At 36.9% G+C, this 15,062-nt stretch overlaps 1 protein-coding gene across 4 annotated transcripts in view; it reads left to right on the top strand.

Moving 5' to 3' along the window:
- Positions 1-15,062, top strand: part of WNK3 (WNK lysine deficient protein kinase 3) — a 189,415-nt gene that overhangs the window by 50,687 nt on the left and 123,666 nt on the right. For all 4 annotated transcript variants that reach the window (XM_061410236.1, XM_061410235.1, XM_061410234.1 and 1 more), the window contains 2 exons: positions 10,499-10,587; positions 14,124-14,343. In XM_061410236.1, the coding sequence (XP_061266220.1) occupies positions 10,499-10,587; positions 14,124-14,343 (309 nt within the window). The remainder of the gene's footprint in view (positions 1-10,498; positions 10,588-14,123; positions 14,344-15,062) is intronic.

Below are 15,062 nucleotides of genomic sequence, written 5' to 3'. Positions count from 1 at the left end.
TGCCCATCCTGAACCCCCCCTCCCACCTCCCTCTCCATCCCATCCCTCTGGGTCATCCCAGTGCACCAGCCCCGAGCACCCTGTCTCATGCATCAAACCTAGACTGGCGATCTGTTTCACATATGATAATATACATGTTTCAGTGCTGTTCTCTCAAATCATCCCACCCTTGCCTTTTCTCACAGAGTCCAAAAGACTGTTCTATACATCTGTGTCTCTTTTGCTGTCTCGCATATAGGGTTATGATTACCATATTTCTAAATTCCATATATATGCATTAATATACTGTATTGGTGGTTTTCTTCCTGGCTTACTTCACTCTGGATAATAGGCTCCAGTTTCGTCCAACTCATTAGAACTGATTCAAATGTATTCTTTTTAATGGCTGCATGATGTTCCATTGTGTATATGTACCATGGCTTTCTTATCCATTTGTCTGCTGATGGACATCTAGGTTGCTTCCATGTCCTGGCTATTAAAAACAGTGCTGCGATGAACACTGGGGTACACGTGTCTCTTTCAATTCTGGTTTCCTCAGTGTGTATGCCCAGCAGCGGGATTGCTGGGTCATATGGCAGTTCTATTTCCAGTTTTTTAAGGAATCACCACAATGTTCTTCATAGTGGCTGTACTAGTTTACATTCCTACCAACAGTGTAAGAAGGTTCCTTTTTCTCTGTACCCTCTCCAGCCTTTATTGTTTGTAGACTTTTGGATAGCAGCCATTCTCACCAGTGTGAGATGGTACCTCTTTGTGGTTTTGATTTGCATTTCTCTGATAATGAGTGATGTTGAGCATCTTTTCATGTGTTTGTTAGCCATCTGTATGTCTTTTTTGGAGAAATGTCTGTTTAGTTCTTTGGCCCATTTTTTGATTGGGTTGTTTATTTTTCTGGAATTGAGCTGCAGGAGCTGCTTCTGTATTTTTGAGATTAATTCTTTGTCAGTTGCTTCATTTGCTATTATTTTCTCCCATTCTGAAGGCTGTCTTTTCACCTTGCTTATAGTTTCCTTCATTGTGCAAAAGCTTTTACGTTTAATCAGGTCCCATTTATTTATTTTTGCTTTTTTCCCGATATTCTGGGAGGTGGGTCATAGCGGATCCTGCTGTGATGTATGTCAGAGAGTGTTTTGCCTATGTTCTCCTCTAGGAGTTTTATAGTTTCTGGTCTTACATTTAGATCTTTAATCCATTTTGAATTTATTTTTGTGTATAGTGTTAGAAAGTGTTCTAGTTTCATTCTTTTACAAGTGGTTGACCAGTTTTCCCAGCACCACTTGTTAAAGAGATTGTCTTTTCTCCGTTGTATATTCTTGCCTCCTTTGTCAAAGATAAGGTGTCCATAGGTGCGTGGATTTATCTCTGGGCTTTCTATTTTGTTCCATTGATCTATATTTCTTTCTTTGTGCCTGTACCATACTGTCGTGATGACTGTGGCTTTGTAGTAGAGCCTGAAGTCAGGCAGGTTGATTCCTCCAGTTCCATTCTTTCTCAAGATTGCTTTGGCTATTCGAGGTTTTTTGTATTTCCGTACAAACTGTGAAATTATTTGTTCTAATTCTCTGAAAAATACCATTGGGAGCTTGATAGGGATTGCATTGAATCTATAGATTGCTTTGGGTATTATACTCATTTTCACTATATTGATTCTTCCAATTCATGAACATGGTATATTTCTCCCTCTATTAGTGTCCTCTTTGATTTCTTTCATCAGTGTTTTATAGTTTTCTATATACAGATCTTTTGTTTCTTTAGGTAAAAAATATATTCCTAGGTATTTTATTCTTTTCGTTGCAATGGTGAATGAAATTGTTTCCTTAATTTCTCTTTCTGTTTTCTCATTGTTAGTGTAGAGGAATGTAAAGGATTTCTGTGTGTTAATTTTATATCCTGCAACTTTGCTGTATTCATTCATTAGCTCTAGTGATTTTCTGGTGGAGTCTTTAGGTCTTTTCTATGTAGAGGATCATGTCATCTGCAAACAGTGAGAGTTTTACTTCTTCTTTTCCGATCTGGATTCCTTTTATTTCTTTTTCTGCTCTGATTATTGTGGCAAAAACTTCCAAAACACTGTTGAATAGTAGTGGTGAGAGTGGGCACCCTTGTCTTGTTCCTGACTTTAGGGGAAATGCTTTCAGTTTTTCACCACTGAGGATAATGTTTGCTGTGGGTTTGTCATATATAGCTTTTATTATGTTGAGGTATGTTCCTTCTATGCCTGCTTTCTGTAGGGTTTTTATCATAAATGGATGTTGAATTTTGTCAAAGGCTTTCTCTGCATCTATTGAGATAATCGTATGTTTTTTATCTTTCAATTTGTTAATGTGGTGTATTACATTGATTGATTTCTGGATATTGGAGAATCCTTGCATTCCTGGGAAAAAGCCCACTTGGTCATCATGTATAATCTTTTTAATATGTTGTTGGATTCTGTTTGGTAGAATTTTGTTAAGGATTTTTGCATCTATGTTCACCAGTGATATTGGCCTGTAGTTTTCTTTTTTCGTGGCATCTTTGTCACGTTTTGGTGTTAGGGTGATGGTGGCTTCATAAAATGAGTTTGAAAGTTTGGCTTCCTCTGCAGTTTTCTGGGAGAGTTTGAGTAGGATAGGTGTTAGCTCTTCTCTAAATTTTTGGTAGAATTCAGCTGTGAAGCTGTTTGGTCCTGGGTTTTTGTTTGCTGGAAGATTACTGATTACAGTTTCGATTTCTATGCTTGTGATCGGTCTGTTAAGGTTTTTTATTTCTTCCTGGTTCAGTTTTGGAAAGTTGTACTTTTCTAAGAATTTGTCTATTTCTTCCAAGTTGTTCATTTTATTGGCATATAGTTGCTTTTAGTAGTCTCTTTTTTTTTTTTTTTGAGTGTATGGAAAACATTTTTCATCCATTAATTTATTTATTCAATCAATTAAGAGACATTTCTTGAGCGCTTATGATGGGCCAAGAAATATGCTAAGTGCTGGAAATACAAAAATAAAAGACATATGATCCATGCCTTCAAAGAACTTATTCTCAAAGGGCAGACAGACACAAACACATAATTATGGTAGATTGATTTGAGTGCTATTATAAACGTATAAGCAAAGTCCTGTTAGTTCCCTGAAAAAGAAAGCTAATAACTTCTTTTTTTAAATTTTATTTTATTTTTAAACTTTATAGTAGTCTCTTATGATCTTTTGCATTTCTGTGTTGTCTGTTGTGATCTCTCCATTTTCATTTCCTATTTTATTGATTTGATTTTTCTCCCTTTGTTTCTTGATGAGTCTGGCTAATGGTTTGTCAATTTTATTTATCTTCTCAAAGAACCAGCTTTTGGCTTTGTTGACTTTTGCTATGGTCTCTTTTCCCTAATTTTTAAGATTTCTTTCCTTCTACTAACCCTGGGGTTCTTCATTTCTTCCTTTTCTAGTTGCTTTAGGTGTAGAGTTAGGTTATTTAGCTGACTTTTTTCTTGTTTCTTGAGGTAAGCCTGTAGTGCTATGAACCTTCCCCTTAGCACTGATTTTACAGTGTCCCACAGGTTTTGGGTTGTGTTTTCATTTTCATTTGTTTCTATGTATATTTTGATTTCTTCTGTGATTTGTTGGTTATTCAGCAGCATGTTGTTCAGCCTCCGTATGTTGGAATTTTTAATAGTTTTTCTCCTGTAATTGCAATCTAATCTTACTGCATTGTGGTCAGAAAAGATGCTTGGAATGCTTTCAATTGTTTTAAATTTACCAAGGCTAGATTTATGGCCCAGGATGTGATCTGTCTTGGAGAAGGTTCCGTGTGTGCTTGAGAAAAAGGTGAAGTTCATTGTTTGGGGGTGAAATGTCCTATAGATGTGAATTAGGTTTAACTGGTCTATTGTAGCATTTAAAGTTTGTGTTTCCTTGTTAATTTTCTGTTTAGTTGATCTATCCATAGGTGTGAGTGGGGTATTAAATTCTCCCACTATTATTATGTTATTGTTAATTTCCCCTTTCATACTTGTTTCATACATGTAGCATTTGTCTTACATATTGTGGTGCTCCTATGTTGGGTGCATATATATTTATAATTGTTATATCTTCTTCTTGGATTGATCCTTTGATCATTATGTAGTGTTCTTCTTTGTCTCTTTTCACAGCCTTTATTTAAAGTCTATTTTTTCAGGTATGAGTATTGTTACTCCTGCTTCCTTTTGGTCTCTATTTGTGTGGAATATCTTTTTCCCACCCTTCACTTTCAGTCTGTATGTGTCCCTTGTTTTGAGGTGGATCTCTTGTAGACAGCATATATAGGGGTCTTGTTTTTGTATCCATTCAGCCAGTCTTTCGGAGAAGTCACTGGAAACCCACTCCAGTACTCTTGCCTGGAAAATCCCATGAACGGAGGAGCCTCGTAGGCTGCAGTCCATGGGGTTGCTAAGAGTCGGACACAACTGAGCAACTTCACTTTCACTTTTCACTTTCATGCATTAGAGAAGGAAATGGCAACCTACTCCAGTGTTCTTGCCTGGAGAATCCCTGGGACGGGGGAGCCTGGTGGGCTGCCGTCCATGGGGTTGCACAGAGTCAGACACGACTGAAGCAACTTAGCAGCAGCAGCAGCCAGTCTTTGTCTTTTGGTTGGGGCATTGAACCCATTTACATTTAAGGTAATTATTCATAAGTATGATCCCATTGCCATTTACTTTGTTGTTTTGGGTTCGAGTTTATACACCCTTTCTGTGTTTCCTGTCTAGAGAAGATCCTTTAGCGTTTATTGGAGAGCTGGTTTGGTGGTGCTGAATTCTCTCAGCTTTTGCTTGTCTGAAAAGCTTTTGATTTCTCCTTCATATTTGAATGAGATCCTTGCTGGGTACAATGATCTGGGTGTAGGTTTTTCTCTTTTGTCACCTTAAGTATGTCCTGCCATTCTCTTCTTGCCTGAAGAGTTTCTATTGAAAGATCAGCTCTTATCCTAATTGGTTTCCCCTTGTGTGTTATTTGTTGTTCTTCCCTTGCTGCTTTTAATATTTGTTCTTTGTGTTTGATCTTGTTAATTTGATTAATTTGTGTCTTGGGGTGTTTTGCCTTGGGTTTATCATATTGGCACTCTCTGGGTTTCTTGGACTTGGGTGACTATTTCCTTCCCCATTTTAGGGAAGTTTTCAATTATTATGTCCTAAAATATTTTCTCATGGCCTTTCTTTTTGTCTTCTTCTTCTGGGACTCCTATGATTCGCATGTTGGGGCATTTAACATTGTCCTAGCGGTCTCTGAAGTTTTCCTCATTTCTTTTAATTCTTTTTTTCATTTTTCGTCTCTGCTTCATTTATTTCCACCATTCTATCTTCTACCTCATTTATCTTCTACCTCACTTATCTTCTGCTTCCATTATTCTACTGTTGGTTCCCTCCAGAGTGTTTTTGATCTCATTTATTGCATTGTTCATTATTTATTGACTCTTTTATTTCTTGTAAGTCCTTGTTAAACATTTCTTGCATCTTCTCAATCCTTGTCTGCAGGCTATTTGTATGTAACTCCATTTTGTTTTCAAAATGTTGGATCACTTTTACTATCATTATTCTGAATTCTTTTTAAGGTAGACTCCATATCTTTTCCTCTTTTGTTTGGTTTGGTGGGCATTTATCATGTTCCTTTACTTGCTGAGTATTTCTCTGCATTTTCATCTTGTTTAGATTGCTATGTTTGGGGTGGCCTTTCTATATGCTGGCAGTTTGTGGTTCCTCTTTATTGTGGAGGTTGCTCCCTGTGGGTGGGGTAGGACAGGTGGCTTGTCAAGGTTTCCTGGTTAGGGAAGCTTGCATCGGTGTTCTGGCGGGTGGATCTGGATTTCTTCTCTCTGGAGTGCAATGAAGTGTCCAGTAGTGAGTTTTGAGATGTCTATGGGTTTGGTGTGACTTTGGGCAGCCTGTATATTGCAGCTCAAGGCTATGTTCCTGTGTTGCTGGGAGAATTTGTGTGGTACGTCTTGCTCTGGAACTTGTTGGCTCTTGGGTGGTACTTGGTTTCAGAGTAGGTATGGAGGCTTTTGATGAGCTCTTATCGATTAATGTTCCCTGGAGTCAGGAGTTCTCTGGTATTCTCAGGTTTTGGACTTAAGCCTCCTGTCTCTGGTTTTCAGTCTGATTCTTACAGTAGCTTCAAGGCTTCTCCATCTATACAGCACTGATGATAAAACATCTAGGTTAATGATGAAAAGATTCTCCACAGTGAGGGAAACCTGGAGAGGTTCACAGAGTTACATGGAGAAGAGAAGAGGGAGGAGGGAGAGGTGACCACGAGGAGAAGAGGGGGGAATGAAAAGGGGAGAGACCAAGCTAGAGAGTAATCAATTCCCTATGAGCTCTCCACAGTCTGGACCCCTCAGAGAGGTTCATGGATTTACACAGAGAAGAGAAGAGGGAGGAAGGAGACAGAGGTGACCAGGAGGAGAAAAGGGGGAATCAAAAGGAGCAAGACAGATCCAGCCAGTAATCAGTTCCCTAAGTGTTCTCCACAGCCCGGAACACGAAGAAATTCACAGAGTAGGGTAGAGAAGAGAAGGGGAGGGAGGAGATAGAGGCTACCTGGTGGAGAAAAAGGAGAGTGAAAAGGGGGAGAGAGCAATCAAGCCAGTAATCGCACTCCCAAGTAAAAATGGGTACTGAAGATTGGGTTCTTAAAGGTACAAAATTGATAACAGATAACAAAAAGGAAAGATTAAAAATCTAGAGTAGAGGTTAGACTCTCAAAAATACAATACTAAAAAAAGTCACAAAAATTATAAAATATATGTATGAAGTTTGCTTTATAAATAGGGAGGGTCTTTTTTTTTGCAAGGTAATAGTAGGTTATAAAAATGAAAATTAAAGGAGTAATGACTTAAAAATTAAAAAAAAACTTTTTAAAGAATTTAAAAATGATAATAGTAAAAATATATCTAGGAATTTCTCTGGGGCTGTTGTGGGCAATGTGGGGTCAGTTCAGTTTCAGATATTCCTTGATCCGGCTTATACTTCTCAAGATCTATATGCCCCTTCCAATGTAGTCAGTGCTAACTACAGGGTTTTAATCTGTTGCCCCTGTCACTTCCAAAGCGGTTCCCTCTGTTTATTTTAGCTTCTTCTGTTTGCTGGTCTCTTCGGTTTCTAATTTCCGACCTGACACAAGGGGGCGAAGGTGGTCCCTTATTTAGGCTCACTTGTTCAGTAGTGCTGTGGGAAGGGAGGAACACTGCAAACAATAGCACTGGTATGTGAAGAGAGTGCTTACAGTGTCTCAGCTGCACTGGATTTTCCCCTGCTCGTGGTGCGTGCACTTTCCCAGTCTAAACTTCTCAGGCTCTAGGTTGCTCTGCCGGGGAACTGTCTGAGGCACGCCCTGGGTTGCGTGCACTTCCCAGGTCTAAGCTGCTCAGGTTCAGGTTCTTCAGTACTCCACAAAGACACAGACTCAGTTGGGCCTGCATTTTGTGCCCTTCCCAGGTCCGAGCAGCTCAGGCAACCAGGTGCTTAGCCAGTGCACTCTCCCCAGGTGGGGCAGTTTGGAAACTTCTCCTCTTTGATGACTCCCTTCCTGGGATGGGTCTCCATCCCTTCCTCTTCTGCCTCTCTTTTTATCTTTTATATTTTGTCCTACCTCCTTTTGAAGACAATGGACTGCCTTTCTGGGTGCCTGATGTCCTATGCCAGCATTGAGAAGTTGTTCTGTGGAATTTGCCCAGCATTCAGATGTTCTTTTGATGAATTTGTGGGGCAGAATGTGGTCTCCCAATGTGGTCTCCCTGTCCTATTCCTCTGCTCTCTTCTGAGTCCAGTCTCTGAATGTTGAGTTTTAAGCCAACTTTTTCACTCTCCTCTTTCACTTTCATCAAGAGGCTCTTTAGTTCTTCTTTGCTTTCTGCCATAAGGGTGGTGTCATCTGCATATCTGAGGTTGTTGATATTTCTCTCAGCAGTCTTGATTCCAGCTTGTGCTTCATCCAGCCCAGCATTTCTCATGATGTACTCTGCATATAAGTTAAATAAGCAGGGTGATAATACAGCCTTGATGTACTCCTTTCCGTATTTGGATCCAGTCTGTTGTTCCGTGTCCAGTTCTAACTATTGCTTCTTGACCTGCATACAGATTTCTCAAGAGGCAGGTCAGATGGTCTGGTATTCCCATCTCTTTAAGAATTTTCCAGAGTTTGTGGTGGTCTACACAGTCAAAGGCTTTGGCATAGTCAATAAAGCAGAAGTAGATGTTTTTATGGAAGTCTCTTTGTTTTTCAGTGATCCAGCCGATGTTGGCAATTTGATCTCTGTTTCCTCTGCCTTTTCTAAATCCAGCTTGAACATATGGAAGTTGATGGTTCACGTACTGTTGAAGCCTGGCTTGGAGAATCTTGAGCATTTCTTTAGTAGCATGTGAGATGAGTACAATTGTGTGGTAGTTTGAACCTTCTTGCATTGCCTTTCTTTGGGATTGGAATGAAAACTGATCTTTTTATTTCTTAGATGGATGTTATTTTCCAAAGCTAAATAATAAAGATTGGCTAAATGTTTTGAAGACTTTTTCTAGTTCTAAAAGCCTCATTATTAAGTGATAGTCACTGCTATGAGTAATTTTTTACAGTAGAAATTACAAGGAATGTGAGTAAGATGTGTTTGCCACCTACGAAGAGTTTACATTTTTAGCAGGGCAGTGATATAAACTCAAAAATGACTACAAAAATAAGAGGATTGGAGTATAGAAGGAATTTAAGGGAGATAGAAGCAAAGTGTTAGGATTGTTCAAAATAGATCTCTTTCATGTTCAGTTGGGTGGCTCAAGGTAGGCTGCAAAAGAGATTGTTCACGTGTTTCAGATAACTAATGAGGCTGCTGCTGCTGTTGCTGCTGCTAAGTCGCTTCAGTCGTGTCCGACTCTGTGCAACCCCAGAGATGGCAGCCCACCAGGCTCCCCCGTCCCTGGGATTCTCCAGGCAAGAACACAACTAATGAGGCTGCTGCTGCTAAGTCACTTCAATCGTGTCCAACTCTTTGTGATCTCATAGACGGCAGCCCACCAGGCTCCCCCGTCCCTGGGATTCTCCAGGCAAGAACACTGGAGTGGGTTGCCATTTCCTTCTCCAATGCATAAAAGTGAAAAGTGAAAGTGAAGTCGCTCAATCGTGTCCGACTCCTAGTGACCCCATGGACTGCAGCCTACCAGGCTCCTCTATGCATGGGATTTTCCAGGCAAGAGTACTGGAGTGGGTTGCCATTGCCTTCTCCAATGAGGCTAGAATGCTCTTTTAATTTGGGCCACAAATGGAAGAGTCTATGCTTGATTTTTTAAGTTTCAGCTCCCCAGTTATTTCCCCCCAGGAGCAGAGAAAAGCAATAATTTTCTAGGCCTAGGGAGTAGTTAAGAGATCAGTGCAAAGGTCAAAGAGGGTATTTTCTATAAGAATTAAAAACTCCATTTTTTGATTGGTAACTTTATTCTTTTATATCAAAGTCACAAAAATGCAATATCACAATTCAGATTTCCATGTCTACTAAAGCTGCTTGAATTTGAGGCCCAAATTAACTTCTAATCTCACCAGATTTATCTACAATATGATATTTGGCTTTCTGATTCTATATACTGTAAGGTAGTGTGACAGACCCAGAACGAAATCTTAGATTGCCTCATTCTGTGATAATTATTCTATTATACCTTTCTGCTTGTAGCTTAATTTGGAATTTTCTATTAAGTGATGGCAGCAATCTCGTATTATTTTTAAAATATAAAACTCATAACTTAAGGGTTATAGAATGTAAAATAAGCAGGTTTAGGCAGCAAGCACAGTTATAAAAACGTTTTGAATTATATGGACCTCATTGATTTGATATTGAATTCCTAGAACATGACAATTAGCTTAAGGTTCTCTCAATATTTTGATATTGTTTAAGGATAAAAACAATATAAATTTCTTAAAAGTTTATGCATATAACTATATATATATATATATATATATATATATATTATATGTATATTTATTGATTGTGTCTAGCCATTCTAGAAGACTTTGAAATACTGACTTGATATGTTGGCAGTAGAAAATTCCTTATTTAGAATTTCTGAAAGTGTTTTTTTAATAACATTGATTTTTCTGATTCCAAGAAATACTTATTTATTATATTTTACTGATTGGGGTTATACTGTAGGTACATTTTGAAATCCTGTGTTTTTTCTGCTTAATGTTGTAGTATGAGAATTCTCCATTGTTTTAATTACTGTGAGACTATTTTTAGTTTCTGTTTATTAGCATTTGTATTTATATGTATATCACATAGTTTATATACTATTACTTCTGTTATTAAAGATTTAGATTGTTTACAGTTTTTCACTGTTGTTTGTAGAATGGTGACAAAATCCTTGTCAAAAAGTTGTTAAACTTATATTGTTTATATATATTTATTTCATTTAAGGTTTGAATGTGGTTTAGTGTTTAAAAAAATCATTATTTTACTAAGTGTCATGTTGGTCTGGGGTTTCAATTGCTTAATTTGTGACTAGAAACCATTTTTCCTCTTCCAGGGTATAAAACCAGCCAGTTTTGATAAAGTCACTGATCCTGAAGTGAAAGAAATCATCGAAGGATGTATTCGTCAAAACAAATCTGAAAGGTGGGTGCATATATAGTGAAAAGACATAACTAATGGATGAATTTTTCTCTTATCTTGCTTTGGGTCTTTTTCTGACCTTTGAATCATGCTGGGTATGACTTTTGAGTGGAAGCCAAACCACACTGTTTATAGTGAAGTGTATTATTGCCTTTTGTTGCCATTTTAAATTTATATTATGTATTGAATTTTCCTTGACCTGATATTAAGCTTCATCACTTTTAGCCATCAGTTTAACAGTTCCCTCTCAGGTAAACTTTATTCTAACAGTTAATAGATAGTGGAGAGTTTCTGCATTGTCAACTTCACATAAGTACTTAAATGGTTTTTTATGATAGTTTAAGAAAAATTTAAGCATCAACTCACTAGCTATTTTTTTTTTAATTTGTCCATGTGTTCTTGTGTCATGATAATGGTAAAGCTGACAGGGCTATTTTTTTTTAAGAAATAATAATTCTAAATTTATTTGTGTCACAATGTATATTTTTCTCACAATTTTAGTTTTAGCTTTTCTCTTTAATTTGAGCTTTGGACAGTTGCTTACTTAAATTGGTATGTTAGTGTTTTATCTCCAGTTGATTATGATTAAATTGGATAATAGATCTTTTATAGAAATTATTTCCACCAGCATTTCACTGACTCTCTCCCATTTTTATTAGTTATCTAAGCTTACTGTTGCATATCTGAAAATATAAAAAGCCACTAAGATAAAGCCTGTTTAATTATAGCTTTATTATACAACATTCTTGGTGTTTGTACCAGTAGGCTATATCTATATATTTTAATTATGGTAAAATATAAATAACCTAAGATTTACCATTTTAATCATTCTTAAATGTACAATTCAGTGGCATTATGCACATTCACATTGTTGTACAATCATCACCACTATTTCCAGAACTTTATCATCAACCCAAACAGAAACTGTGTGCCCATTAAATAGTAACTCCCCATTCCCTTTCCCCTCACTCCCTGCCAATCTCTATTCTACTTTGTCTCTACCTCTTTTGTAGGTACCTCCTATAAGTGGAATCATAATATTTGTCCTTTTGGGTCATATAATATAATATTTGTCTTTTTGTGCTCTCATACGCACACCATTTTGTTTATCCATTCATCTGTTGATAGATACTTGGGTTATTTCTACCTTTTTGCTATTGTGAATAATGCAGCATGAACATTGGTGAATAAGTATCTTCTTAAATCTCTGCTTTCAGTTCTTTTTGGTATATACCTAAGAGTAGAATTACTAAATCATATGGTAATAATATGTTTAATTTTTGTGAAGAAGCACCAAATTTTTTTCCACAGTAGCTGCATCATTTTGCATTCCTTCCAGCAATGTATGATGGTTCCAGTTTCTTAACATCCGCACCAACTGTTTTTTGGTAATATCCATCTTAATGGGTGTAAAGTGCTATCTCATTTTGGTTTTGATTTCCATTTCCTTAAGGACTAATAATGTTGAGTATCCTTTCATGTGCTTATCAGTATTTGTATGTTTTCTTTGGAGAATTATCTATTGAAGTCCTTTTCCTTTAGAAAAAAATTGAGTTGTTTTATTGTTGTTTTTGAATTGTAGGAGTTTAGGCATGCTTTTTTTTTAAAGCTATGCTAAAACTACCATTGAAGTAGCTGTTTTAGTTTGGTTTCTGTTTGTTTTTTATACAGCATTTTAATAATGATCTATTACCAAATAACACTGGAATATTCAAAAAAGGTTCATGGCACATTAGTGTTTTGGAAAGAGCCTAGGCTTCCATAGCAGAAGATTCAAATCTGGAGTCACACTTAGCCAGTGTGATCTTGAGCAAGTTACTTAGGTGTTCCTCAAAATAGGTATTATTTTGATGATTAAAAAGATAATGAGTATAAAATACCTAACAGAATAATAAATATTTAATGAATGATACTATCTGCTGTTATTGCAGTGATTATTCCATAGTAAAAATATCTAGGCAAAACTTTCATTGAGAACCAGAATACTTAACTTAATTGTACCTTCTTAAACACATCTCACGGCCTTAAGACTAATTAGTCTGAGCAAGCATATTCTTTTCATAAAAACTGTCTTAGTTAAATGTTTATCTCTTGATCACTAAAGTGTAGAAGGTTGAAAATCCTCAACTTACAGGATACCGTGCTATCAACATGCTTTCAGTTCAGTCTCAGTTCAGTCACTCAGTTGTGTCTGACTCTTTGCAACCCCGTGGACTATAGCATGCCAGGCTTCCCTGTCCATCACCAACTCCTGGAGCTTGCTCAAACTCATATCCATCAAGTCAGTGATGCCTTCCAACCATCTCATCCTGTATCGTCCCTTCTCCTCCTGCCTTCAATGTTTCCCAGCATCTGGGTCTTTTCCAGTGTGTCAGTTCTTCACGTTAGGTGGCCAAAGTACTGAAGCTTCAGCTTCAGCATCAGTCCTTGCAATGAATATTCAGGACTGATTTCCTTTAGGATTGACTGGTTTGATCTCCTAGCAGTCCAAGGCACTCTCAAGAGTCTTCTCCAACACCACAGTTCAAAAGCATCAATTCTTTGGTGCTCAGCTTTCTTTATGGTCCAACTCTCACATCCATACATGACTACTGGAAAAACCATAGCTTTGACTAGATGGACCTTTGTCAGCAAAGTAATGTCTCTACTTTTTAATATGCTGTCTAGGTTTGTCATAGCTTCTATTTTAAATAGTACAGGAGGGGCTTTCTACATAGACATTATGGAATATATCAGTTTTAGCTCTCACTGGCCTGTAATATAGATATTATTTCTCTATTTTAGAAGTTGGTCAAAGAAAGGGAAATTACCTTTCCAAGCATATAAAAAAAAAATTTGAACCTCTGTCTTTTTTTTCTTCTCTTAACCTAATATTAACCTAATATTAGATTAATCCCTAATATTAGGCTGGAGTTGTATCCATTATGTGTATTCTTTGGCATAGGACACTGGCCTTAAATACTTCAAGAAAACTGTATGACTTTGCTGAACTAAATTAGCTTCACCCATGGCATTCTCTAAAGAGTGAATGCAGTACACTGACTAGATTACTGTTAATTGAGTTAATGAGTTCGGTTTATAAATTTTGTTAAAAAAAAAGTTTGAATTGCTAATTTACTTTAGAGTTTATATATCTGGAAGAGTTTTTAGTTTCCTTGCTGACAATCCATTGTTAGAGTTTTAGTGACTTAAGCCAGTGATTTAGGGAAGATACTGAATCCATCTAACATACTGCAGCACTTTTCAAATTATCTCTAGGCATACGTTTAGATATGTTAAACTTCAGTATCTGGATATGTTACTGTTAATGGTCCTTAATTAAGATCACTACAAATGCATGTTAATCGAGGTTTGTTTGCATCCTTGATAATAATAAGTGGATATAAGATTTTCTTCTTATAATAAGACAAATTAATGGTTTAGTTAATAGAAAATTTTAAATAAACTTGTTGCTTTGACAGATTTTTTTACTGATTAAGTGTTCTATGTCTTGTTTGTGATTGGAAGAATTGATAACAGGTTTGTATATTGTTTATTAGGTTGTCTATAAGGGACCTACTAAACCACGCATTTTTTGCGGAGGATACTGGACTAAGAGTGGAGTTGGCAGAGGAAGATGATTGCTCAAATTCATCCCTGGCTTTAAGACTCTGGGTTGAAGACCCTAAAAAATTGAAAGGCAAACATAAAGATAATGAAGCTATTGAATTTAGTTTCAATTTAGAAACAGATATACCTGAGGAAGTAGCATATGAAATGGTAAGTGAATCCTATCCCCAGCCTCCCCTCCCGTTATAGTATCAGAGTTGCAGCCTTTCTCTTTCTGATTGCTTTCTTTTCTCTCATTTTCTTTATTTAAATTGAAATTTTATTATGAAATATATCTATGCAGCTGAGTATATTAAATTTGTATGTACAGTATAAAGAATAGTAAAACTCTACTTTTGTTAAGAAATGGAACACTACTGGTACCTTAGAAGTTATCTGTGTGTCCCTCCTACTTGCATTCCCCTCCCTCATCACTATAGATAATATCTACCCTGACTTTTTAAAGAATTAATTAATTTACTTTAATTGGAGGCTAATTACTTTACAATATTGTGGTGGTTTTCTCCATACATCGACATGAATCAGCCATGGATCTACCCTGACTTTTGTGTTACTCTTTGCTTTTCATTATAGTGTACCTAAATAATATATATTATTTTGTTTTGAAAACTAGAGTGCCCAGCACACACCTAGCTGGTTACTGAAGTTACTGTTAGGTGAAGATACCCAGGAGAGGTAAGCTGAACAGAGTCTCTTGGTCATAGTCCGGCTCAAACTTCCCTATGAATTTATGAGAGCTGAGTCTGGGAAGGTCAGACTTGTTAACCTCTACTTTCAGGCATCTGGGTGGGCCAATAATCAGGGAACCTCTGATGTAAATAGTTGTGCATCTTTTTTCTTGAATTGGCCAGATTCTCCAGAGAATTATC

Source organism: Bos javanicus, chromosome X (assembly GCF_032452875.1).
Source record: "Bos javanicus breed banteng chromosome X, ARS-OSU_banteng_1.0, whole genome shotgun sequence".
Classification (NCBI taxonomy): domain Eukaryota; kingdom Metazoa; phylum Chordata; class Mammalia; order Artiodactyla; family Bovidae; genus Bos; species Bos javanicus.
This window is presented reverse-complemented; position numbering and strand designations above follow the sequence as displayed.